At 49.8% G+C, this 21,852-nt stretch overlaps 11 protein-coding genes across 11 annotated transcripts; 7 read left to right on the top strand and 4 right to left on the bottom strand.

Annotated features, from left to right (window-relative positions):
- Positions 1 to 376: 376 nt before the first annotated feature.
- On the top strand, positions 377 to 1,051 carry N7487_002534 (uncharacterized protein; the record flags this gene model as incomplete). The annotated part of the gene is made up of 1 exon (XM_056870281.1): positions 377 to 1,051. One exon carries the CDS (start codon positions 377 to 379, stop codon positions 1,049 to 1,051), a length of 675 nt encoding a protein of 224 aa, XP_056735065.1.
- A 581-nt stretch (positions 1,052 to 1,632) lies between these two features.
- N7487_002533 (DUF3405 domain-containing protein) lies at positions 1,633 to 4,086 on the bottom strand (the record flags this gene model as incomplete). Its single annotated transcript, XM_056870280.1, has 1 exon — positions 1,633 to 4,086. The coding sequence occupies one exon, from the start codon at positions 4,084 to 4,086 to the stop codon at positions 1,633 to 1,635; it is 2,454 nt and encodes an 817-aa protein (XP_056735064.1).
- A 762-nt stretch (positions 4,087 to 4,848) lies between these two features.
- Positions 4,849 to 5,871, bottom strand: N7487_002532 (Fic family protein; the record flags this gene model as incomplete). The annotated part of the gene is made up of 1 exon (XM_056870279.1): positions 4,849 to 5,871. One exon carries the CDS (start codon positions 5,869 to 5,871, stop codon positions 4,849 to 4,851), a length of 1,023 nt encoding a protein of 340 aa, XP_056735063.1.
- A 662-nt stretch (positions 5,872 to 6,533) lies between these two features.
- N7487_002531 (Aminoglycoside phosphotransferase) lies at positions 6,534 to 7,028 on the top strand (the record flags this gene model as incomplete). Its single annotated transcript, XM_056870278.1, has 2 exons — positions 6,534 to 6,629; positions 6,681 to 7,028. The coding sequence occupies 2 exons, from the start codon at positions 6,534 to 6,536 to the stop codon at positions 7,026 to 7,028; spliced, it is 444 nt and encodes a 147-aa protein (XP_056735062.1).
- Positions 7,029 to 7,384: 356 nt separating this feature from the next.
- On the top strand, positions 7,385 to 7,678 carry N7487_002530 (uncharacterized protein; the record flags this gene model as incomplete). Its single annotated transcript, XM_056870277.1, has 1 exon — positions 7,385 to 7,678. One exon carries the CDS (start codon positions 7,385 to 7,387, stop codon positions 7,676 to 7,678), a length of 294 nt encoding a protein of 97 aa, XP_056735061.1.
- A 796-nt stretch (positions 7,679 to 8,474) lies between these two features.
- Positions 8,475 to 12,121, bottom strand: N7487_002529 (uncharacterized protein; the record flags this gene model as incomplete). The annotated part of the gene is made up of 12 exons (XM_056870276.1): positions 8,475 to 8,567; positions 8,625 to 8,690; positions 8,760 to 9,004; positions 9,124 to 9,300; positions 10,034 to 10,280; positions 10,331 to 10,726; positions 10,789 to 11,114; positions 11,178 to 11,291; positions 11,344 to 11,632; positions 11,689 to 11,728; positions 11,781 to 11,809; positions 11,879 to 12,121. The coding sequence occupies 12 exons, from the start codon at positions 12,119 to 12,121 to the stop codon at positions 8,475 to 8,477; spliced, it is 2,265 nt and encodes a 754-aa protein (XP_056735060.1).
- A 1,383-nt stretch (positions 12,122 to 13,504) lies between these two features.
- On the top strand, positions 13,505 to 14,689 carry N7487_002528 (60S ribosomal uL1 domain-containing protein; the record flags this gene model as incomplete). The annotated part of the gene is made up of 4 exons (XM_056870275.1): positions 13,505 to 13,567; positions 13,621 to 13,762; positions 13,827 to 14,004; positions 14,125 to 14,689. Coding segments are annotated over 4 exons (840 nt in total), but the record flags the coding sequence as incomplete, so codon positions are not given.
- A 127-nt stretch (positions 14,690 to 14,816) lies between these two features.
- Positions 14,817 to 16,085, bottom strand: N7487_002527 (uncharacterized protein; the record flags this gene model as incomplete). The annotated part of the gene is made up of 1 exon (XM_056870274.1): positions 14,817 to 16,085. One exon carries the CDS (start codon positions 16,083 to 16,085, stop codon positions 14,817 to 14,819), a length of 1,269 nt encoding a protein of 422 aa, XP_056735058.1.
- Positions 16,086 to 16,320: 235 nt separating this feature from the next.
- N7487_002526 (putative proline-rich, actin-associated protein Vrp1) lies at positions 16,321 to 17,266 on the top strand (the record flags this gene model as incomplete). The annotated part of the gene is made up of 3 exons (XM_056870273.1): positions 16,321 to 16,443; positions 16,523 to 16,845; positions 16,912 to 17,266. The coding sequence occupies 3 exons, from the start codon at positions 16,321 to 16,323 to the stop codon at positions 17,264 to 17,266; spliced, it is 801 nt and encodes a 266-aa protein (XP_056735057.1).
- A 1,218-nt stretch (positions 17,267 to 18,484) lies between these two features.
- On the top strand, positions 18,485 to 18,865 carry N7487_002525 (U6 snRNA-associated Sm-like protein LSm8; the record flags this gene model as incomplete). The annotated part of the gene is made up of 2 exons (XM_056870272.1): positions 18,485 to 18,509; positions 18,594 to 18,865. The coding sequence occupies 2 exons, from the start codon at positions 18,485 to 18,487 to the stop codon at positions 18,863 to 18,865; spliced, it is 297 nt and encodes a 98-aa protein (XP_056735056.1).
- A 1,377-nt stretch (positions 18,866 to 20,242) lies between these two features.
- Positions 20,243 to 21,343, top strand: N7487_002524 (uncharacterized protein; the record flags this gene model as incomplete). Its single annotated transcript, XM_056870271.1, has 1 exon — positions 20,243 to 21,343. One exon carries the CDS (start codon positions 20,243 to 20,245, stop codon positions 21,341 to 21,343), a length of 1,101 nt encoding a protein of 366 aa, XP_056735055.1.
- Positions 21,344 to 21,852: the final 509 nt, after the last annotated feature.

Below are 21,852 nucleotides of genomic sequence, written 5' to 3'. Positions count from 1 at the left end.
GGCGGATCTGTTTGGACGAGGGGGCAAAGGAGTTATGACCCAGCCAATCACTTCTATGAAGGTAAAGGTTTGGTTAGTCTGGGGGTGGATATCTTCTTTTGAATCCCTGGGTCCTCGGTGGGGAGTTTTTCTACATTTCTATATTTCTACACCTTGACATCTTCTCTATTATAGCTTTCTGAAGATATAAAGATTCTAACTAACGCAGTTCAATCACATCTGCAATTCCAATCTGAAGAACCCAAGTTATGGTAGTGAAGGCTATACTTTTAAATATCCGCCACATCCACCTCTCGACTACATGAAACATACTCATATTCTTTGAATCCCTCTCAAAAACCACACATACCTCCAAACCCTACTCCTCAGCTTTACAATGTCCCCCAGCAAACCCCCAACCCCAACCCCAGAGTTCCTCGACCCAATCTCCTCATGGCGCGCCTGGCAAACCCTCACAATAATCTACACAATCCTCCTAAACCGCCAAATCCGCCGCCGCTGGGTCCTCGAACAAAAAAGCATGCAAAACAAACCACTCTGCGAACGCTTCCAACCCTTAATCTTCCTCGAATCAGTCCCAACCCTGCAAAAGCCCAACACGACCCCAACCCCCTCCAAAAACGCAACTAACAACCCCTTCAACACAACCACAATGAACAAACTACGCACAAAAGCCGCTCTCCTCCGTGCGCGCATCGAAAAGGGAAAGGAACTCGCCTCCGAGATCGAGCGTCGCATGGCCCAGGACCCGCCTATCAGATTTCCGACGCATTTCTGTCATACTTGTGTCCAGGACGGGGAGAGGATTGAGGTTTTGCTTACGAAGTGTGGACATCGGGTTTGTAGGATTTGTCTTGAGTATGGGGTTGATGAGGATGGGGTTTATGAGTGTAGTATTTGTTTCCTGCCTACGGGTTTTGTGGCGCGGAGTCCGTTGGCGTTGGTTAAGGGTTCAGGGAAGGTTTCTGCGGTTGTGAAAGAGGTGAAGGAGGATGGGGGAGATGGGGATGGAGAGTGGGAATTGAGTGAGGTATTGTTTGCTGAGTGTTAGGTTGGGTATGCGAGGGTTAGGGTGGGAGTTATATTGCATTATATATGGGCATATTGGTATTTCTAGCGACATCTACCATGCTATAATACTTGGATATAGAACTCATAATGAAACAAAAAGCATGAATTTATGTGCAAGGGACTATTTATAACCAAAATAGCCCTCCTGGGCTGGAAGAAGTTCATATCCTTCTCAAAGATCCAGTCCAGGTCTAAACCAAAAAAATGAAAAATTCTCCAGATGTAGAACACAATCTAGCGAACCTCTATTGACTAGAGTGGAGAAACACCAAAAGAAAATCCAAAATGCATCGTGAGCCATAGCCTGGCCATCCAGGCCATGGGAACGCCTTTTTCGCACCAAAATTGAGAAAGAGGAATCCAAAACGTGGGGACATGATGCCACCGGGGAATGAGGGGGGTCATTATACAGTAATTATGAGAGCCAATGCAAAATAAATAAGCATTTACCCCAAAGCGTGCATGAATCCTGGAGATGGAAGAGAAGAGAGTGTGAGGGACAATCTCCAAGACACGAATTGCAACAGCAATTCCGAGAGAAATCATATATCATCCCTGTCTTCAGCGGTCCTCTGCTCTCTCTCCGCCGTCAATGATCATATTGACTTCTTTGACGGGATGCAGCAACATAGGAGGAAGACACATGCGACCCTCGCCAGCCAGCTCTTGTTGCTCACCGCCGTCATTGTCGACGCGGAGACCAAGCCAGCGGCGCCAGAGGTTCGGCGAGAAGCCCGCCGAGTAGAACCAGGTCGTACCACGGAAGTTGTGCTCACGGTCGCCAAAGATGGACGTGCGAGCGCCACCGGAGGCTCCATTGCGACCGGCGTTGAACACTGATTCCAGATGACGGGTCGGCCAGCGGCGATCGAGGTAGACGGCGTGCGGGACGAAGACAGCCTTGAAGCCGTGGTGCAGCGCGGTGGTTGCGGGCCACATCTCCGAGAACATGCTGTGGCGCTTGAGGCTGCACTCGCGGTGCATAGTGATGAGCAGTTTGCGGGAGATTCGCGACGCGGTGATGATTGCGGTGCGACGTGGTGGCATGCCATTTTCCTTGTTGTAGCCTGTCACGTCGTCGCGCAGAAGCCAGGTCGTGCCCTCGGGGTCGTAGAGCGGATTGAAAACGATTAGGTCGGCGTCCTCACCCACGCCCCACTGATACTGGTCCTTATCCATGCTTGTGGGTGGGATGCCCTCACCCTCGACCTCGAATATGTCCCGTTCGTCGGGGCGCTCGGGACCCCAGATGGACTTGTCACCCTGTTGGTGCATTGTGCTTCGCGTGTTGCCTTCGTTGCCTGGCGGACCCTTGACGGCGCTCCACATGTTGTTGGCAGAGTTGGTACCGCTCTCGGTCTGCACGCGGACCATCTGCCGGAAGTCCTCCCATGAGCCGTGAACGGACGGAACATAGAAGCGCGCATTGCGCTCCCAGAGACCCTTGCGTGGCTGGTTTTTCGCCCACTCGCCGACCTTATCAAAGAGGTGGTACCAGTGGCCCGTGTAACGCGCATCCATCTCCCAGTTCCAGAAGTAATCGTACTCGGGGTGTTGGAAAGCGAAGTACTGCATGGGCATGTACGTGCTGCGGTAGACGCCGTGGATTGGTAACCCGCGAGTCAAGGTCTCCTCCAAACCGGGATACATCAGGGCCATCTGTGGCTCGGACCAGAGAGTTCCCATACCACGGAACTCCTCTGGCAGCGCATCATCAAGCACGCGCTGGTATGTCTCGTCATCAGACCAGATCTGAAGGTTGGTATCCTTAACATGAACCAAGAAGTGAATAGTATACTCGCCACCGGACATCAGCGAGAGCTCGGAGATGACAGAGCGCATATACATAATGTCCTCCGGGGTATAGTGGAAGTCGTGCCATGTGCGGATAACCACTGCAGTACGTGGCAGACGCTCAGGTCCAACCTTGGGCGGTTCCTGGCGGCTATCTTCCGCAGGCGGCAGAGTGTTCACTTTGGGAATACCTACAGGCATAGAAACAAAGTGGTTGAGACGCGGCTCCGGCAGCTCGTTAAAGCGATGGCGATTGGCCGCGTGGCAGCGATGTTGCGCAGCAGCCCAATCCACCTTTCGGAAGTCCACTGGCGGGATATCTTCCCACACACGGTCGGCGCCCTCACGATGGCCATCTAAGCCCGCGCCAACGCCACCTTTCTTGACCCCGTATCCCAACCCGTATGGTCCCAATCGGCCAAATCGATCAAAGCACATGTCGTCCCGAATACCCAACATCGTATTCGAGCCTAGCGCTGGGTCCGGGAAGCCCTTTGGAACTCCGGGGTAGCTCTGGATAGGTGGAACCCGTAGCGAGTTTTCTGCATTGAGGAAGCACTCACGCTTCTCGCCGTGTTTCTCTACATATTCCGGTGACTCGTAGTCAGGATAAGGATTGAACACATTACTCAACATATTCGGGGTTAAATCCCTCTTGGCGACCTTGTTGGCGTCCTGCTCTGGCTTTGGCTCATCGTGCTCGTCGCTTTGGTCCGTCCGCAGACCCAGGTCGTCGGAGTCATCGCCCGGGTACTCGGGGACATTTTCAGAGCGCGGGACCAAGGCAGATACACCGCCCTCATAGCGGTTGAGGAACGGGAAGCTCTCCCATAGTGGCGGCTTCGGGGTGCCGACCTTGGGCAGGTCGACGGCGACTTGTTTCACGGAGGTGGAGATGGTAAAGCGGAAGAGGGTGAGGACGAAGAGGACGAGGGCAGCGAAAAGAGCGAAGCAGAGCCAGCGCATGATCCGCTGGGGCACGCGAAACCCGACGTTTGCTTGAGGGCGGCGAAGACTGCCGCCAGCGACGACGGGCGGCGGGTAGGAGCCCGCGACATTGTTATCGTCCAGCGACTCGTCGTCGGAATCGGGGTGATCGCTCAAGTGATGGTGATATGCATGGCGCCCGGAGGTGGGTTGTTTTTCGATGTCTGTTTCTCGTGTATTATAGGGTGATGGGGACTTGTAGGCTGCGGAGTGCCTCCTCGCCTGGACGGTCATGATGCCAGACAAGATGTCAACATTGAATGAGTGGGGTAATTCCAAGGTTGTCCAAAATCACTCAATCAGTGGCCCATCTATTTAACAAGTGTAACAATAGAATAATCGATCCAGTAATTCCCAAATCAGGGGTGGTTGTTGGAGGGAGAGAGAGGCACGCGATGAGCTGTGTTGTTGATCGTCGGCCTGGCAATGGGGCGGCTCGGGCTTGTGTCACGGTAAAGTGATGAAACAGGTCAAAAGAGGTTGGAAAAAAGGTGAAAACAATGAAAAAGAGGATAAAATAATTGAAACTGCGTCAAACCAGACAGTATACCCGACCAAAACAAGAGATAAACAGCCCCAAAGGGCCCAAGCCGGCATTTTCAGCAGATAAAGTGCCAAGACCGTTGGCGCTCCAAGAAATGAGGGATTACGCAGTTGTCTCCTCAAAAGGACTGGTCCTAGCCCTAGCGGGTCACTTCTTTTTTTAATCTATTTTGGTTTGATTTTTATGGGTTCATGGGTTTTATGGGCCTTCTAGACGGATCTACTGAATCTTGTATTTATACTGAATTTGAACACATTGACGCCAAAGGTTATACACATTTTTAAGTATTTACCCCGTAGCTACAACACCATTAGGGGATGAGTACGGAGTATATCTAAAAAGAACTACAAAAAGATTACTAAAAAAAAAAGAGAGCTAGGGTCTTTGGTACGTAACATCCTGCAAAATATCCATAAAAATACTCGACTCTCCATGGTCAACCCTATGAGTCCCTAAACTTCATTGACCACAGCACTAACCAACACAGTCATACTCTTCTTCACATGAGCCAAGACATAACTAGCCAGTTCTTTATACAACTTAGGCTTTTCCTCTTCTTCGGCATCTTCATACAAATCTTCAAGAGCTCCTCCGTTAACAGCAACATCCCCATAGATTGACCGGTCATCTTCGTCTACCCCGATACAAGCAATGAAAGCCCCAAATTTCAGTAGGATCGAGTTGAGAATCAAACGGCACATTCGGCCATTGCCGTCAATGAATGGATGGATATTCACGAAAATGTGTGCATACTTCGAAGCCAAGGCGATAGGGTCGATCGTCCCATTTCTTGTAACTTCTTTCAAATCGCGCTTAAGCTCGCAAAACATGGACTGCATTTTGGATGGAACCAGTGAGGGATGAGGGAACGCATGTAGGCCCACACTAACTTCATGTGATCGATAAACACCACTATACTCCATCCAGGGGGTAGTCTCGGCGTCCACTTTATAGGTCAGAATCCGGTGGGCTTCGAGGATGATTTGTTCGCTAAGATTCTGGCCACGGATGCACAACTGGTCCATCGTAAATTTTGCAGCTTTTGCATGTTGCACAACCTCTCGGCGACTGCGTAGGACATCCGAAATGTCTGCAGGAAGGTGTTGGCTGATCAGACTCTTCTTAAGAGGCAAGTACTCTTGGTCTTGCTCTTCGATCTCTTCGGGGATTTCTTCGCCACGGAAGACCGCAACACAGAGCTCGAGAGTGATATCTGAGCTACTACCAGCCTTCTCAATTTTGTTTGAGCCATGCACCATCAACGCAAGGGAGTGCAGGATATGGTTCTCAAATCCCGCTTCTTGGCGAGGGGTGAGTTCGGTTTTAAATAAATCGGATAGCTGGTTTGCGAGGGTGGCAATCTCGTGGAAGACGGTCTCGGGCTCAAAATCTTCGTGGGTTATCTTGGACTCATAAGAGTCCTCCATGGCCACGGTGAAATAGGTCTCGACTCCACGCAGAGCATGAGCAAACATGGTTGTTTGACCGAGGGAAGTGTGGATTCCATGTGTGAATAGATTTGTTGAGGCTTGAAGAAGCTGGGTGGTGATTATGATGAGCAGAAGATGTATAGATGTAGACTTGAACCTAAAAGTATCTAACTATGCCTGTTTAGATAATGTCCTTGGTATAAGAGAAAGAACCCCTGAGGGGGACGCGAAGGGAAAGAACCACCTAGGCACAGATACTATTACTAACTAATCAAAGACGTCCTCCAGGGCTCTGTATAGTTTGTGGCTTTCATCGCCTTCACATGCATCTTAAGAGACATCTGAAAGAAACATTCAGAAATAAATCAGAGCGTTTTTACATATAACGTTCCTAATATTGATCGGCCGAGATTAGCAAAGTCTTGGGTCCTCAGGTTCCAAATACATAGTAGGTAGGTACAGTCAAAATAAGGTTGTAAGCCTCCGCAACCGTCCAAGGTCAGTGCATTTTCCACCGAAGTTTCCTGTTTTTATAGGCCCCGGGGGTGCTTAGTAGACATGTCAGCAGTCAGTGTTTGCGTGGGAGCCCAATTTTGTGCGTTGCTGCCCTTGGGAATTTGCAATATAATAATATGCTAATATTGACACTAGGCACCAGAGTCACAAAGTGTACAGAAGACCTACACAACAAGGCATTTATTTTAACAATGGATAACGGTTGCGAAGTTTTCGCAAAGCTCCCAAATCCCAATACCAGGCCTGCTCGTCTCACAATTGCTTCCGAGATCGCCACACGCAAGTTGGTAGGATTTCTGATTCCTCTTTGTTACATACAATCTAATTCAACTCTACAGCTTTCTGACGTGCTGAACGTCCCTGTTCCTCGAGTTCTAGCATGGTCCTTTGACTCGGCAAGTAGTCCTATCCGGGCTGAGTATATCCTTGAAGAAAAAGCGCCCGGTGTTCGCTTCGGCTCTGTTTGGAATCAATGGCCTCGAAAGTCAAAGCTCCAATTGATCACTCAAGTGGTTGATATTCAAAATACTTCAACGGGAGTGACATTCGATATGCACGGCTGTATTTACTTGAAGGATGATCTTCGCGCCCTAGGCGAGGAACCCGAAGAAGCCAACATTCAGTCTGCTCCGGCCAGCATCCCTGATATATTTGCCACAGGCCCTCTAAATACCGGCGAATTGTAGAACGAGGTAAGGAGTGACATGAATTTGGATCGTGGTCCCTGTAAGTCAAAATAGTCGACAGGCTAGTGCAAAGCCCCTAATCGTCTTTCTAAATATAGGGAGGGATCCCAGTGGCTACACTCGCGCATTGGGGCGTAACGAGATTGCGTATATGCAATTGCCCGAATGAACTATTATCGGTCACTCAATACCCAGGAACTTCCCGAGGACGGTCTTGGTCTTTTGGTCCAATATATGAAGGTTGCCCCGTATCTTATTCCTCAATCTACCAACGAAGCAGTATCCAATGAAACAGCATCCAACAACGTTCTAATACACCCCGATCTTCATCTGGATAACATCTTCGCAAATCACTCATGCCGCTCTTTGCTCACTGGGAGCATCTTGTCCCAGGTGCACCATGTCCGATCAATTTCACCAATGAGGATGTTGATCTTCATTCCAAGGAGGAGGAGAATATAACTGGTGTTGGGAAATTGCTGGCATTGTTCTGGGATGAGTCCATGCTCCCAGTGGATGGCATGGTCGAGCCCAAAGACTATGACATGGCGCAAAAGAATAGCCGGAAATTCAAAAGCATCTTCATCGGGTTGGCCAAAGATGACGAAGGAATTATTCACGGAACTCTGGCCGTATCAGGAACCCGCTGATACCGAGGGTTTGTGATCAATCAACACGGCAACGCATCTTCATCTGTCAGAGTTATGTATGTTTATGCAGGTTCATTCGGGCAGTCACATGCGTTTTGTCCATTAGATCCAGGGCACTCCATGTTAGTCCGCTAGCGCTAATCATGTGAATAATACTACTGCAATGCATATTGTACATGTAACACATAATCCCGAAGTTCTTGGCTAGACATTGCGGAAAGATAGAAGCTTTCTTGCTGTACTTTAAGCATAAGAACTAAAATATAAACAACCTTAGAATGGCTGCCAAAGCCTCAAGTGTATAGTCCCTCACGTGATGGTACCTGAGCCCGGACTGAAATTTACTGAGCCCGACTCAGCCCTACAGGCATCCTAAAGCGGCCAAAACAGAAAAGCAGATGGAAAGCAAATGGAAATTTGGAAGTTTCTGCTCATTTGTCCCTTTCTCGTTCTCTCGTTCTCTCCTTGCCCAATCTGAGATTCTGAGATTTTACAATTTTGGGTACTTATACAGATCTCTGGGGGGTTCCAAGGCAGAGAAGTAGTTTTGGAGTGGCGACGCCGGAGAGAAGAAAAAACAAATGAGGCTAATAGCATAGCGTAGAGGAAAAAGAGCCGTTTGAAAAGAGAACATCAAAAGAAGTAGCGAACCAGTTGCAGAACCCCTTTCCTTGCAGAGATCAATGTCATGTGTGGCCAAAGAACTCCCCGCCATCGTCATCATCAATCCATCATTTGCAGATTTCCGGTATTCTCCATCCAGCTACACGTCCGATTCGCATTCGCATTATAGACCTTAATCGCGGTTGGTTTTCCGGAGCGCATCGGCGAGCCACTCCAGACCCTCGTACAGACCATCACCAGTGGTGGCGCAGGTAGATTGGATGAACTAGACCGAATCGTTAGTGAATCTGTAAACAGCACATGCATCAAGGATGTCACTTACCCAAGCACGACGGGTAAGGCTCTGAAGACCAAGCTGCTGCGTGATCTCGGCGGGGCTCATGGCGTTCTAGACAAGCGGGGGAGGTCAGCATAACATTTCATCTACCAAAGATTCCCCGACAATCCAAATCCTTACCGGCAAATCCTGCTTGTTGGCGAACACCAGGAGGAGAGCATCGCGGAGCTCATCCTCGTTCAACATGCGCTGCAACTCCTCACGGGCCTCGACGATACGATCGCGATCGTTGCTGTCAACCACGAAGATGATACCCTGAGTGTTCTGGAAGTAGTGGCGCCACAGAGGACGAATCTTATCCTGACCACCGACATCCCACACGGTGAACTGAATGTTCTTGTATTCGACCGTCTCGACGTTGAATCCTGCATTAGGCGTCAGTTTCCGGGAGGGGGGCGTTCGACATTTCTCCCCACACGGCCTTATGAAATGGCGAAGAGCGCATCACGGGGTCGGCGGTAAATGGGTCGGGGAGCGGACTAACCAATCGTGGGAATGGTGGTGACGATTTCACCGAGCTTGAGCTTGTACAGGATGGTGGTCTTACCGGCGGCGTCAAGACCGACCATCAGGATGCGCATCTCCTTGCGACCCCATAGCCGGTCAAACAGCCGCGAGAAAGTAATACCCATATTGTCGGTAGCGAGAAATCCCTCGGATCCTGAGGAGTGGATAGGTCAGAGAGATATCGAGTTGATGTGGTTGAAAGGGGAGAAGCGGAGGGGTTAGAAAACGTGTTGTGGACTTGTCGGTCAGAGATCCAGGGGGGGCAAGTCTGGGCACGAGCCAGTCAAAACCGGATCAACCACTTACCGGCAGAAAAAGGTATAAGAGTTGATTTGGAAGTAAAGAACACAAGTTCAGGGGAATTATCGAAAAGAGAAGTCAGAAGGGGAAATTTGGGGTTTCGTTTTTTGTTTTGAATACGCAGAAATACGATGGCGGTGGGCTTAGTCTTCGTCACCTGTTTTCTTAAAGAGCACGCAACACTGGGCACGTTATCCAAAAATGAGGCTGAGGTATAAAAAGAAAACTTATGATTCTACAGGTTCTTTCCAGTATATATGTATGGTTACATATTTATAATAGTTCTGCCTATATAGATGGAAACGTATGTATATTTTGCTGGGAAGAGGACACCGTGTTGGCCCCGTAAGTGAAATACCACAAGGGAGTCCCCCCGGGCTAAGACCCTCAAAAAACGGTCCCACTGTGTCTGATAGGCCGACTGATAGGCCCGAACTTCCACACTTATCTCGTGCCTGCGTAATTTCTCTGGGTCCTCTCTCTTTGGTTCTTCCGTGGTCTCTCCTATTGTTCTGATCGTCGTCGTGACATTTTCTGGCGAGACGTTCGGAAGAACGTTCGTACCATAGACCGGTAAATCGTCTTACCTTCTACGGTATCGCTGGCATAACCGAAAACGGTCAAGAGCAAGATGGATGTAACGAAGATCACCGCAAAACTGACCCAATACTGTGTCTTAGTGTACCCGTTCTTCACACCAATAAGTTCTGTCGAGAAGTATGCACTCATCAAGCTAACTGGCAGGAACAAAATGGTCGCCTTGGCCAGCAGAATAGTGATCCGAGTGAGCTTCTCAACAGCCTGCGAGTCCTTAAGCGCAATCAAATTGAAATTCTAGGCCATGTCAGCATTGTTCTCGGAATAAAGATCGGCAAAATACCCACCAGGAATGTCAAGGATTCTTTCTCATTGAGGCAGTTCTCAATTTCGCTCAAACAGTACAGATTGATGCGATCAACCAACCGTTCGAAGCGAGCCACAGCCGTCGAGCTCAGTTGCACCCCAACCGATTTCTCAGTTGTGTTCTGAAAACCGGAATTGCTCACGATACTCGACTGGCGCATATCCACAAACTCCATCTCGCCAAAGGTGGCTCCATACGAAAGCGCAGCTGGTTGCGCCGAACGCGCTTCGTCGCGAAGCATGCGTTGTCGTTGCAAGAGTCGCCGCATGATAAGCTCATAGCTCTGATACAATCGTTTGAGAACCGCGAGTCGTCGGCCCAGCCAGTGCAATTCGTTCACCAAATCCACTACCGGACGATCGAGCATTTGGCCTCTCTGCGCGGAGTTAGCCATAATCAGAACACATCAACAAAACGTGATACAAGGACGATACTAACCAATTCCTCCAACGCAACACCATATTTGTGTTCTCGCTTTGCGATAAGTCCATAACTTGACACCCAGTCATCGAAGAGATAATAGAAGAGCAAACTCGGCCCATCCTCTTGCTTGATATTGGCTTGATCCGGTCCGAGGTCACTAAAATGTCGCACCCGGATGGTGATTAGCGACTCGCTCTCGGACATGGCAAAGTGCTGTCTCGAAACGCCAGCGAAGATAAAACGAATGTTTCTGCGCACAATGTCGAGGACTGGCTTGGCCTCGTCTATCGGCACTCCCTGCTGTCTTGCGAACGGGTTCTCTTGGATTGATATTATTGTGCCTGCAAACAAGTCAGTGCTGCACTCGAGGCTCTCGAAATGTCGTATCGCCGTTCGGCTCATACCATCGTCACACTGGATCAGCCAAGTCCAAAGTCGTTTTCCATCTGGGAGATCTTTGCCATTCGGTTGTGATAGTGCGGGGATCACAAACAACGTATTATAACCGATACATGTGTCTGATGGATTGTTTAATGTTCATCCGACTCAGGTTTGGTATGATATACTTACATCGAGGACCATGATCTACAGAAGAGAAATGCCAAATTTGATCTGTGACTTGGGCAAAGGTGAGGCTCTTGAATGACGCCGACTCGCGCGATTTATCTGGATCGGCGAGATGCTTGAGTGCATTCTCCGCATCATCCACTTCGTGCTTGAACGACGGCGCAACACTGGGTGATTGCGAATTCCTTTTGGCTGGTAATGGTGTAGGTGTAGTTTTGGGTGCAGGATGCACTGGCTCTGTGCACATCATCCCCTGCAGTCGTTCTGACACTCCATATTGTTTGGTAATCGCCTAAGAAATCCATGATCAGTCATTACTGCACATGGGAATGAAATTGAACATCCTACCCTTATGCTTTCCTTCTGCTCCTCTGGTGCCCATATATTACTATGATCACGATTAGTACACACTCAACTACATTTGAGTACTTAGCTCTTACATCCACCGTGTACCGAAACATTTGTCTCTCTGTATCATGTCAGGACTTGACTTTCGACTAGTCTCTACAATCAACCAAGTTGAACGTCGTGGACTTACCGGTTTACTCAGTAACAGTTTCAGTTCATTGGTGCCTAGATCAGATGCACACCAAGCCTCTTCGTTCCCAAAATCGAGCACAAAATTCTGAGTGAGAGGATCCTCTAGGCAGCGCATAGCAGTGTAAAACTGCGTCTTATCGTCGATGTTCTTGAACTTTTCCACAAGCGATCCCTCATCGTCAAGACTTGAATAGTAATCCTGAGGCGCAGTTGAGTCGCGCGAATCTGTTGTATGAGACATGATGGGGCAAAACAAACTGCCCAGGTGGTTTTCCAGGGGCTAAATTTGGAGGAAAAGTCTTGTAAATAAGCCACAAAATCAATAGCCAATATTCGAAAGATTTACTGTTAAATCAGGAGGGGGGACAGTCTCGAGGTCATTCATATAAACAACCTTACGAAATGCAAGTCCAGAGTATATCATAAAAAGAATAAGCAGAAAGTCAAGTTTAAATATTCTAATCTCACCGGGGTACAGCCTCAATTAAATCAAAATGCAAGGCAATAGCCCTCAACGCCAAAGGGGGGTTGGGTGACCAGTCATCTGAGGCTGACACTGCCGCCGGTCACGTTTAAGCGCTGCGATCATCTGCAGCCCCCGCAGACCATGTCAAGTTCGTTTCACCCGTCGATATTTATCCTAAAATAGATAAAGTAGCTCCCTATTTGCTCATTTTTTGAGTTGCCGTGTTATGTACCCGTCTACAGAGTACTTAGCGAAAGCTTGTGTGTTTATCAGTCATTCGGACTATTCAATATATATTGTGCCGAGGTCACAGGGTACTAATGACGAGCAGCCTTGAAGATCTTTCTAGGTGGGTATAGTATATATGTATTCTGTATTCAATAATTAATACAAGGTAGATCAGTTTGTGAAAATGTTTTTATCCACTCAGCTGGGCTACTATGTTCCTATTTAATACAGACTTGTGCTTGCGGCTGATCTAGATCTTCGGGGATATCTGCAAAACTGTAACTAGGTATCTAAGTGCACATGAGATCAACCCTAACCACCATCGTCACACAATAGTATTATTAAATGACAAAGTCCCTCTCATGAATAATAATTATATAGGATAAATGATAAAGTAATGATCGCTACGGTATAAGCGGGTCGGCCATGTGGCGGACCCGATGCTTCTATACTGTACATCCACAGTACAACAATGAATGAACGTACGTAGATGAATTGTACGTAGCTTTGAACTTTGAACTCTGAATTATGAATTCCTTACGGTCTATGTTCTCATCTAGGGATGGGAACCATTCCTGCTGATAGTAATGACAAGGATTCCAAATGTAGTAACGGCTAAGGCGTAATAGGCAAGGCCCGGCGGTTACTTGGAGCAGCAGCAACGTTCACATGGTCAAGCAATGATGAGAAATACCGGGGCTACCAATATTGTTATTCAAGCCTAGCTGACGGTTGCTAATACGATTATTTGTATGAGCGAGTGGAATTGAAGTGAGAATGAAGTATGTATGACCCGTCAACGGGATGATAGTGCGAAAGTTGCTCTATGGGATATGTCTCGAAAAATTTAATGAGGTCTACCTAAGAATAATCCTATAACACCTCCTATAACCCCGACAAACGTTACCTCAGTCATTCAGCGTATCTAGGTACGTCCCGTTGCTGAGATTGGATTGGAGAGGAGCGTTTCCTGTCGATGCCTTAGGCCACAAAGTGAGTCAGCAAGCAAAAAAATCCCGTCTAGGGCACCGCTAATCCTAATATAGACTAGCGCATGTCCACACCCACAAGCGGAGAAATTCACGGCCCTCGACAATTTCTTTTCTCAAGCATTCAGCGCAGAGCCATACCATAAGAATTTCAACTTCTTTTGGAAGACTGTAGCAATCATGTCCAAGATCACAGTCGGTACGTTTCACCTCATGTTCTTACCTACATGATCCAGCCACTAACTGTTCTTGTTTCATTGCAGCCGGAGTGCGCCAGAATGTCGAGAACCTTCTCAACTACTCTCTCAATGAGAAGAAGCGTAACTTCAACGAGACCGTTGAGCTTCAGATCGGCCTGAAGAACTACGATCCCCAGCGTGATAAGCGTTTCTCCGGCACCATCAAGCTGCCCACCGTCCCCCGCCCCAACATGGCCATCTGGTGCGTTTTCCATCGACAACCCCTCCCGCGGCGCAAAATTTTACATCCGTTTACGATGCGCAACGGCGAAGGAAATCTACACCTTGAATGAACACAGAAGCTAACAGACGAAATTTATAGTATTCTTGGTGACCAGCACGATCTTGACCGTGCTAAGCACCACAACATCGATGCCATGTCCGTTGACGATCTCAAGAAGCTCAACAAGAACAAGAAGCTCATCAAGAAGCTTGCTCGCAAGTACGATGCCTTCCTTGCTTCCGAGGGTCTGATCAAGCAGATTCCCCGTCTCCTCGGTCCCGGTCTCTCCAAGGCCGGAAAGTTCCCTACCCCCGTTTCCCACGCTGAGGACATGGCCGCCAAGGTCACCGACGTCAAGTCCACCATCAAGTTCCAGCTCAAGAAGGTTCTGTGCCTCGGTGTTGCCATCGGTAACGTCGAGATGGAGAAGGAGGCTCTTGTTGCCAACCTGATGCTCGCCATCAACTACCTCGTCTCCCTCCTCAAGAAGGGCTGGCAGAACGTTGGCAGTCTTGTCATCAAGGCTTCCATGTCTCCCCCCCACCGTGTCTACTAGATTATCTGTCGCTTAACTGCGCCGGTGTTTTCTAGTTTGGGCCTGAGAACTGGGTTTATGTCATCGTCTCACGACTGAAAAAAATATGAAGCTCATGATCGGTCTCAATTTTCTATCTCCATGTCGTAATTTTACTTCTGGTACAATGTAGCTGTAAATAAATCTTAGAATTGTATTGTACATCGCTCATTATGTGAAATAAGTGACTCTTATGATACACATACGGGGAATCAAGTTACTCCATGCCTTCCATCAATTCGGTCTTATCCAAAATCATGCCCCGCATGCCAATGAACTCACGAAGGCTTTCCCACTCTTCACCAACTTCCTCGCCTCTCATATAAGGGTCGGTGAAACCCCACGCGACAGCAACTCGATCCATGGCGGCGCGCTCTTCCTCGCGCAACCATCTTTGCCGCAGAGGGATACCAGGAATCCAGACCACACGCTCCATCTGATCGTTAGCCGTGGTAATGGCCAAGATGCCCATGGAGGATGTACCGCCAACGTAAGCCAGTGTAGCGGCGAACGCAATACCGGTCGCTACGTTTGGATCCATTGTGTTCTGAAACGTTGCGGCCCATGACGCGAGAGCATAGCATGCGGCCGGGGCAGCTGCAAGGCCAGCTATGGGGACACCGGCTTTCTTGAAGATCTTCGCGCGGTGGAAGGCGGGGGCGCAGAAAGTATTATCAATGATGGCTAGCACGAGCGAGAGGTTTTTCTGTGCAATGGCGACCCCAAGAGCCATGTTAGCCAACTCCGCCGGAACGGCGCTGTTGATACTCTTGGGATTAGCCTTCAGCAACTTCACTGGAGAGCTGCCCTCTTCTGGGACAGGCTTGTAGGCGTAAAGGTGGAAGATCTCAGGGAAGTGCTCGGCCCGTCGTAGCAGAGTCAGGGTCTCAGTGCAGGAGGCTAGAGCCTCGGGCGAAATGAAGACTTTCTCGTCCTTCAAAATTTCAATGGCAATTTGTGAGACTGAGTCTGCCAGTCGTGGGTCCGGGTGTTGTGAGGACTTCGATTTGCCTTTGTTCTTTGCGGCGGTTTGCTTCTCCTCAAGGTCCAGCAAAGAAGAGATCGCACTGCCCTCCCCCTTTGAGGAACCTTCGCTTTGATCCCGTTCTTGCGAGACAAGGGACTCGGCGACGCGCTGGCATCTTTGTAGCAATTCTACTACCACCTCGTTGGAGGCCACAGCGTTCGATTGGTGCAAGGCAGATGCATCTTGCGCAATTTCTTTGATTGCAGCCTCTGGGCTTGTCTTAGTGGCTGAAGCGGAAGCGTATCGGCGAGAAATAAGCAGAGGAGAGCCCAATGCCAATTTATCGGTTCGTTTCGAGGGCTGTAAGCGGAGATTGGAGGCCGCAGTTCGACTTGCGCGAGCGGGTAGACGCGCGATAGGGAGACCACGACGGGGCGTTGAAGTCGAGAATTGACATAATTGACAGATTGGGCCCTGTGGCCGGGAGCCTTTATTGGCTGACAAAACAACTCTTTTCATGGCTGTGGTGATGAGTAACGTTGTGAGGCAGCTGTATTTTTCCGATGGGAGAGTCTAGGCGGAGACTTCGCCCCGGCGCTGTCCACTTCCCCGTACTCGTACCCTGACGTCTTCTTACTTCTCTGCCTAACAACTTCATGTTCCTTTCATTCAAGGAACACATTTTCCCGACCTGACTATTTACTAAATTATATGCAACCGACTACCTGATAATCTCATCATCTGATCCACAACCATGCCACCACCACCTCCTCCCCCGCCGCCGCCGCCGCCGCCGGGAGGTTTGGGTGGCCCTCCCCCGCCGCCCCCTCCAGGAAGTCTCCCAGGTAGACCTCCTAAAGGACAGGCTAAAGACCGGGTATGTAGATTGGGTGCTTAAGTTCCATTGCTGCAAGCAGCTTGTCGCTCAAGGAATTTAGTAGCTAACCTATAGATAGGGCGCACTTCTTTCTGATATCCATAAGGGCACCAAGCTGAAGAAAGCCGTTACCAATGATCGATCAGCACCTGTAATCGGAAGCTCAGGAGGCGTCTCAGCAGCGCCTCCTGTCGCGAGTGCGCCGCCTGTTCCTGGCGCGAGGCCGCCTCCAAGCGGGCTTGCTCCGCCTGTACCATCCGGTCCAGCCGCGAATCGATTACGAAGTAACAGCGAAGGAGTTTCTGGGACAGATGGTGCAGCCAGTGCAATGCCACCTCAATTAGGGGGGGCTATTTGCTGGTGGGATGCCCAAGTTACGCAGTCGTGGAGGTGTCGATACAGGTGCCAATCGAGACTCGCCATATATCTCTGATTCCGAAGATGCACGTCGACCACCTGCTGCGCCAGCTCCGAAGCCTCCAGCAGCTCCCAAGCCTCCTGGAGCCAGGCCGCCTCCCCGTCCCTCATCAACCGATTCACCGCCTGCGCCGCCGGTCAATCATTTGGTTGCCGGCTTGAAGAAGCCTCCCCCGAGACCTGCTTCACGACCCTCTACAGTTCCACCGCCAGCTACAAAGGCCCCCGAAGCGCCGCCTCCACGAGCGCCTCCTCCACCTCCAGCACCAGGGAAGTTACCACCACCGCCTGCATCGAGAAAACCGTCCGGACCCCCGCCACCTCCCCCATCAGCCCCCGCGACTCGGGCACCTCCTCCCCCCGCCGGCTGCTTCTAGATCGACACCACCCCCTCCCCCATCAGTAGCCCCGCCATCAATTGCTGCGCAGGCTGCCCGTTCCGCCTTGGGACATTCTTCACCTTCGGCACCTCCCCCGCCACCCCCATCAGCTGCCCCAGGTGCACCACCACCACCTCCTCCCACTTCACTTCCTGCAGCTCCGCCAAGCGAGCCGCCATTCCGACCTTCCCCTGTTTCTTCTCGTCCTGTCTCCCATGAACCATTTACAGCGCTAGACCCTAGCGCTTATACACTTTCCAACGGTGGACCGCCTGCACCAAGCTCACGAACCCCTACAACACAAGGACATGGCCCGGTCCGAATAGAAGACCCGCGATTCAAATTCCAAAGCGATGGGCTGCTCCCTAAACCACGGCAATTTATCGGTGGGGACCGCCGATACCGCGCTGGAAGGGGCAGCAGTGTTCCTTTGGATTTGACTGCTTTGCGAGGCTGATTGGAGTGCATGGGAAATTGCAGGCAATATCGTGCACACATAGTGAATTGCTATACATAAATTCTTTTACACTAGAGTTCTCTATGTAGCTTATTGTCAGTGTAGCGAAGTTTGTACAACAAAACCCCACCTGGGCATCTTTTTGCAGCTTATAAATCTCGTTCATCTCCTTCCATAAAACAGTATAAAATGATGTGGTATCCACCTCTCCCATAAGCTTCGACACGTGACCAAATCGGGGATGTCAATCGCTCATCGTGGAAAACAGCCATGAAGCACCAAGACAAGCGCTGCCACCAATCCCTTTGCGACCAGTCGAGATCACCGACTAGTGTTTATTGTTACCAACCAGGAAGATTCTCGCAATCTTCACTTGAGACCCGGCAAACAGCATAGACCCGCTCCGCGCCATTGCCATCACCTCACATTCAATTGGCCTCGAACTTTAAACGGAGCTCCTACGCCTTTAATTTTCCCTCGGCGAGCTTTACGATTCTCAACAAGTCAACATTGCCGTGCCACGAACAACTGCGACCAACCCAGCTCTTTACCTCGGCGAGCACTTTTTGCGCGAAGTGATAGACTCCAAACAGATCGAGGATCCACGAACTCTCCCCTGCCCACGCAAAGCAAGAGAGCTATCCCAAGACTAGTGTTATAGCAACACCACCGAGCTCGAGACGTAGCTTGATCCCGACTCCGCGGTGCATCTACCTGTACCCGATCAACCGCAAATTTGAGATACCCTTGCACCTTGCCTTTTTGAACCGCCGCTCTCCCATCCAGCATGTCTCTCCACTTCTACGTCAATAGTAAGTTTTGCAGTTAGCTGAAATGCTTACACATGCCATCTCCTACATCTGTATACCAAGTGCTGACCAATCTCGACTGAGTAGAAAAAGTCCTCATCCTCACAGTTGACGGCCGCACACTCATCGGCGATCTTCTGTCAACCGATCAAACAACAAATCTTGTCCTCGCCAACACCGTTGAACGCATCATCCGCACCCCAGACGACGACGAGCCCTCTGCCGAAATTGAGCATGGGCTGTACCTGATCCGCGGTGACAATGTCGTGGTGTGCGGTGAAATAGACGAAAAAATGGACGGAGATATCGACTGGTCCAAGGTTAAAGGCGAGGTAATCCGAGACACGAAGAATGCATGAGCGGGGTTTTCACGGTGCTATTTTCCATTGTCATTTTTCGGGCGTTTTGGGGAAACCATTTGCATGCGATACAATGATTCAGCAAGCCGATGAATCCTGGGGTTTGCCAGTGTTGGGTGTGGCCCTTTACTATTGAATCCGCCATTGTGGGCTTTGGCCCTTGGCCCTACAACGATGCGTAGATACGCTGGGTGTTGAATGTCGATGCTCCATGTTTTGATTATTTTCCGTTGCGAACCTACAGCGATCTCTCACGGGTGATGATGTGCTCTCTTGCCATCTCTGATGTGCAATGATGCAATGGCCAAAGCATATAGGAGGGGCTGCACATTGGGATTTGCTATCAACTCGGCATTCTTGCCCCTCGAATGACTTTGCGGGGGCTAGAGCACAGACGGCGCTGGGCACACAGATGAATTTACAACAGGGGCTGGATTCTACCGCTACTTGCCTCTCCCAAGTATGAGATGGTGGGGGCTCCTATGTTCCAGGGGAATGTGAATTTACATCTACAGTATGATTCGATATAGGGGCGTGAATTACCATTCTAATTTTCTACATTCTCTCTTTTTTAGAAAAGGAGTAATTTCCTACCGTTTGCAGCCACATTCCTTCTTGACTCCACGCGGGAAGATGCCAAGCCTGCCTCGTACAACGGAGTATCAGAGTACCCGAGTACCTTTGTAGAAAGAAAGAAAGATAATCCCAAGACAAAGAGAACCAGATATAGAGAACTAGGCAGTCATGTTACAGACATCGTCAATCACCTGGGTAGATCTTTAGTATGACTTTGTACAACGAGTTATGGTCTCATAGGCCCCCCTGTCGGGCCTTGGCGCAGCAAGTTAGGAGGCTAATGTGACAATGTGAGGTGTACAGAGTACAATGTAGGGTAATAGGGTTGAAGATTTAGAAAGAAAAAGAAGTCGGTCAGTGAATTTGTTCATATAACCTGCCTTTGCATATATGTATATACCCAGGTTAGGCCGCAAACAGTCAAAATCAAAAAACTCTCAAGGCGAAACACAGGCAGAAACCACCGCCCCCTCAGTCCTCCCCCTAATTGCAATCTCATCTTACTTCAACTTCCCTTTTACTTCTCTCCCCCAACTATTTTTTACCCTCTCTTGGCCCCTACAGATCGCTGGGCGATCTCCAATTCCTACGTTTACCTCTTTATCCCCCTTTCCGCCGTTTCCCCCTTTTCCGCTCAGCCCTTCATGTGTCCGATAGTATCACTACACCACAACGAGCGAATACTGGGTCAATTCCAACAGTTTTCCCGGGCAAATAGCCCGTTGTGAACGACAGTTTACAACTCTTAGCCACAAGCCAGCCCCAATAAACCGATATTCCCCACTCCCCCCCGCGCCAGCCATGTGGCTCTATCGGGGCGCCCAGTCCGCGGTCTTCTACTATGCCACTTGCACCCCCTGCGCCGAAAATCTCGATCGTCGGAAACGTAGAAAGGATGCTTCTCGGGTCCAACGAGAGAAGGAGAAGGAACGACGCAACAACGAAATCGTCACCGACCAACCCCGTCCATTTGCACAGCCAACCCCTTTCAGCACCAATGTAGGTTGGCGAGAGGAAATCTCCTTAGGCCCTGGTCCCCCAGCCCGTCGGGGTGGTCACCGCAATGTTCAAAGAACGGACAGTTGGAATACCGACCAGACCTCCCAACTGAAGAAAGACAAGAGTGGTGGCCTGATGCAACCACTCGGCGAGAAGTGGAAGTCAATGCGGTACCAACGGGAAGATGAGCCTCTCTGGGGACAACAAGAAGTCCGTGGATCGTCCATTGGATTCTCTGGACGTGGTCGCGCAGACCCGAATGAAACATCCAAGTACTACATCCCCCGTGTGCCGCCTGTGAACGACCTCCACCCGCCCATTGTTAGTGGACCGTGTAGCCGTGCCGAAACTAGATGGATGCTCCAGCCGCCACCAAGTGCCCGAGTGATGGCCGGTAAAGCAGATGTCAGTTCCGTCACTTCGCCGACCAGTGATGATTTTAATTTCCGGGGATTTGGCACCGCATCCCGAGCCCCTAAGAACGTGGCTAGGGAGAATTACACTGGAAGAATCAGCGAGGAGACTGGTGACGGCGCTATCGATGACACCACTCAGAACCATCGACCTCGTCGGCCATCGCTGACTCAACTCCGTATCAACTCGGATAGTCCAGACCCAGAATCACACTCTCGAACTGACTCCATGTTCTCCACCGCCAACTCGGATGATCCGAGTCTTGAATGGAAATACCCCGACACTCCGGCATCCCGTCCTCAGTCCAAAGCCACAGATGACATTGATAAGTTCTACCGCCCACAAATCTCGAAGACTCTATCTACAATGCACCGGGACAACAAGAATGTTCACATGCTACACCTAGAGATCAACGACGACAACCGCGATGAGATTGGACTGGGTCAATTACAGCCCATCCGCCCATGGCGTTGGAGCATGGACATCTAAAAAAGCCTCTCGAACACAAAATCCACAACACTCGTCCTCGAATCCTTGAAAATCCCCCTATCTCCCTTCCATTCAGCTTTCCTGGGTTTCTGCTATACGGCGTTTGAAGCATCAAGACCATTCAGCATTTGCTTTTTTGCGTTTTATTTCCTCAGGGTCCTCGGAGACCCCCCTTTTCCACGTTTGCCGAGTGATACCTGATCTCTCGAAGCAAACACCCTCTCGCTCTGCCAGGACCTCGCATCCCACATAGGAATGTACCTGGCTGGTCCGGTGCATAAAAGCGAAACGCCTTAGATCCTGAAAATGATTCCTGTGTCGCTTCACCACAACGACAAGAGAACATGCGAGTTTACCATGACAGCGCTCCTTACTATCCTTTCACAATCCTTTTCCTTTTCTCTCTTGTTTCCCTCGGCACTTTGTGGCCCTGCAGATTTCTCTTTTCTATTCTTCGTCTTTCCTTCAATACTATATATTATCTCTTCCTTGTACCATAATCACTCCCT

The sequence above is a fragment of the Penicillium crustosum genome, assembly GCF_028827405.1.
Source record: "Penicillium crustosum strain IBT 35664 chromosome Unknown utg000001l_segment0_segment0, whole genome shotgun sequence".
NCBI lineage: Eukaryota > Fungi > Ascomycota > Eurotiomycetes > Eurotiales > Aspergillaceae > Penicillium > Penicillium crustosum.
The sequence above is the reverse complement of the archived record's forward strand: the minus strand, read 5'-3'. Positions and strand labels throughout refer to the sequence as shown.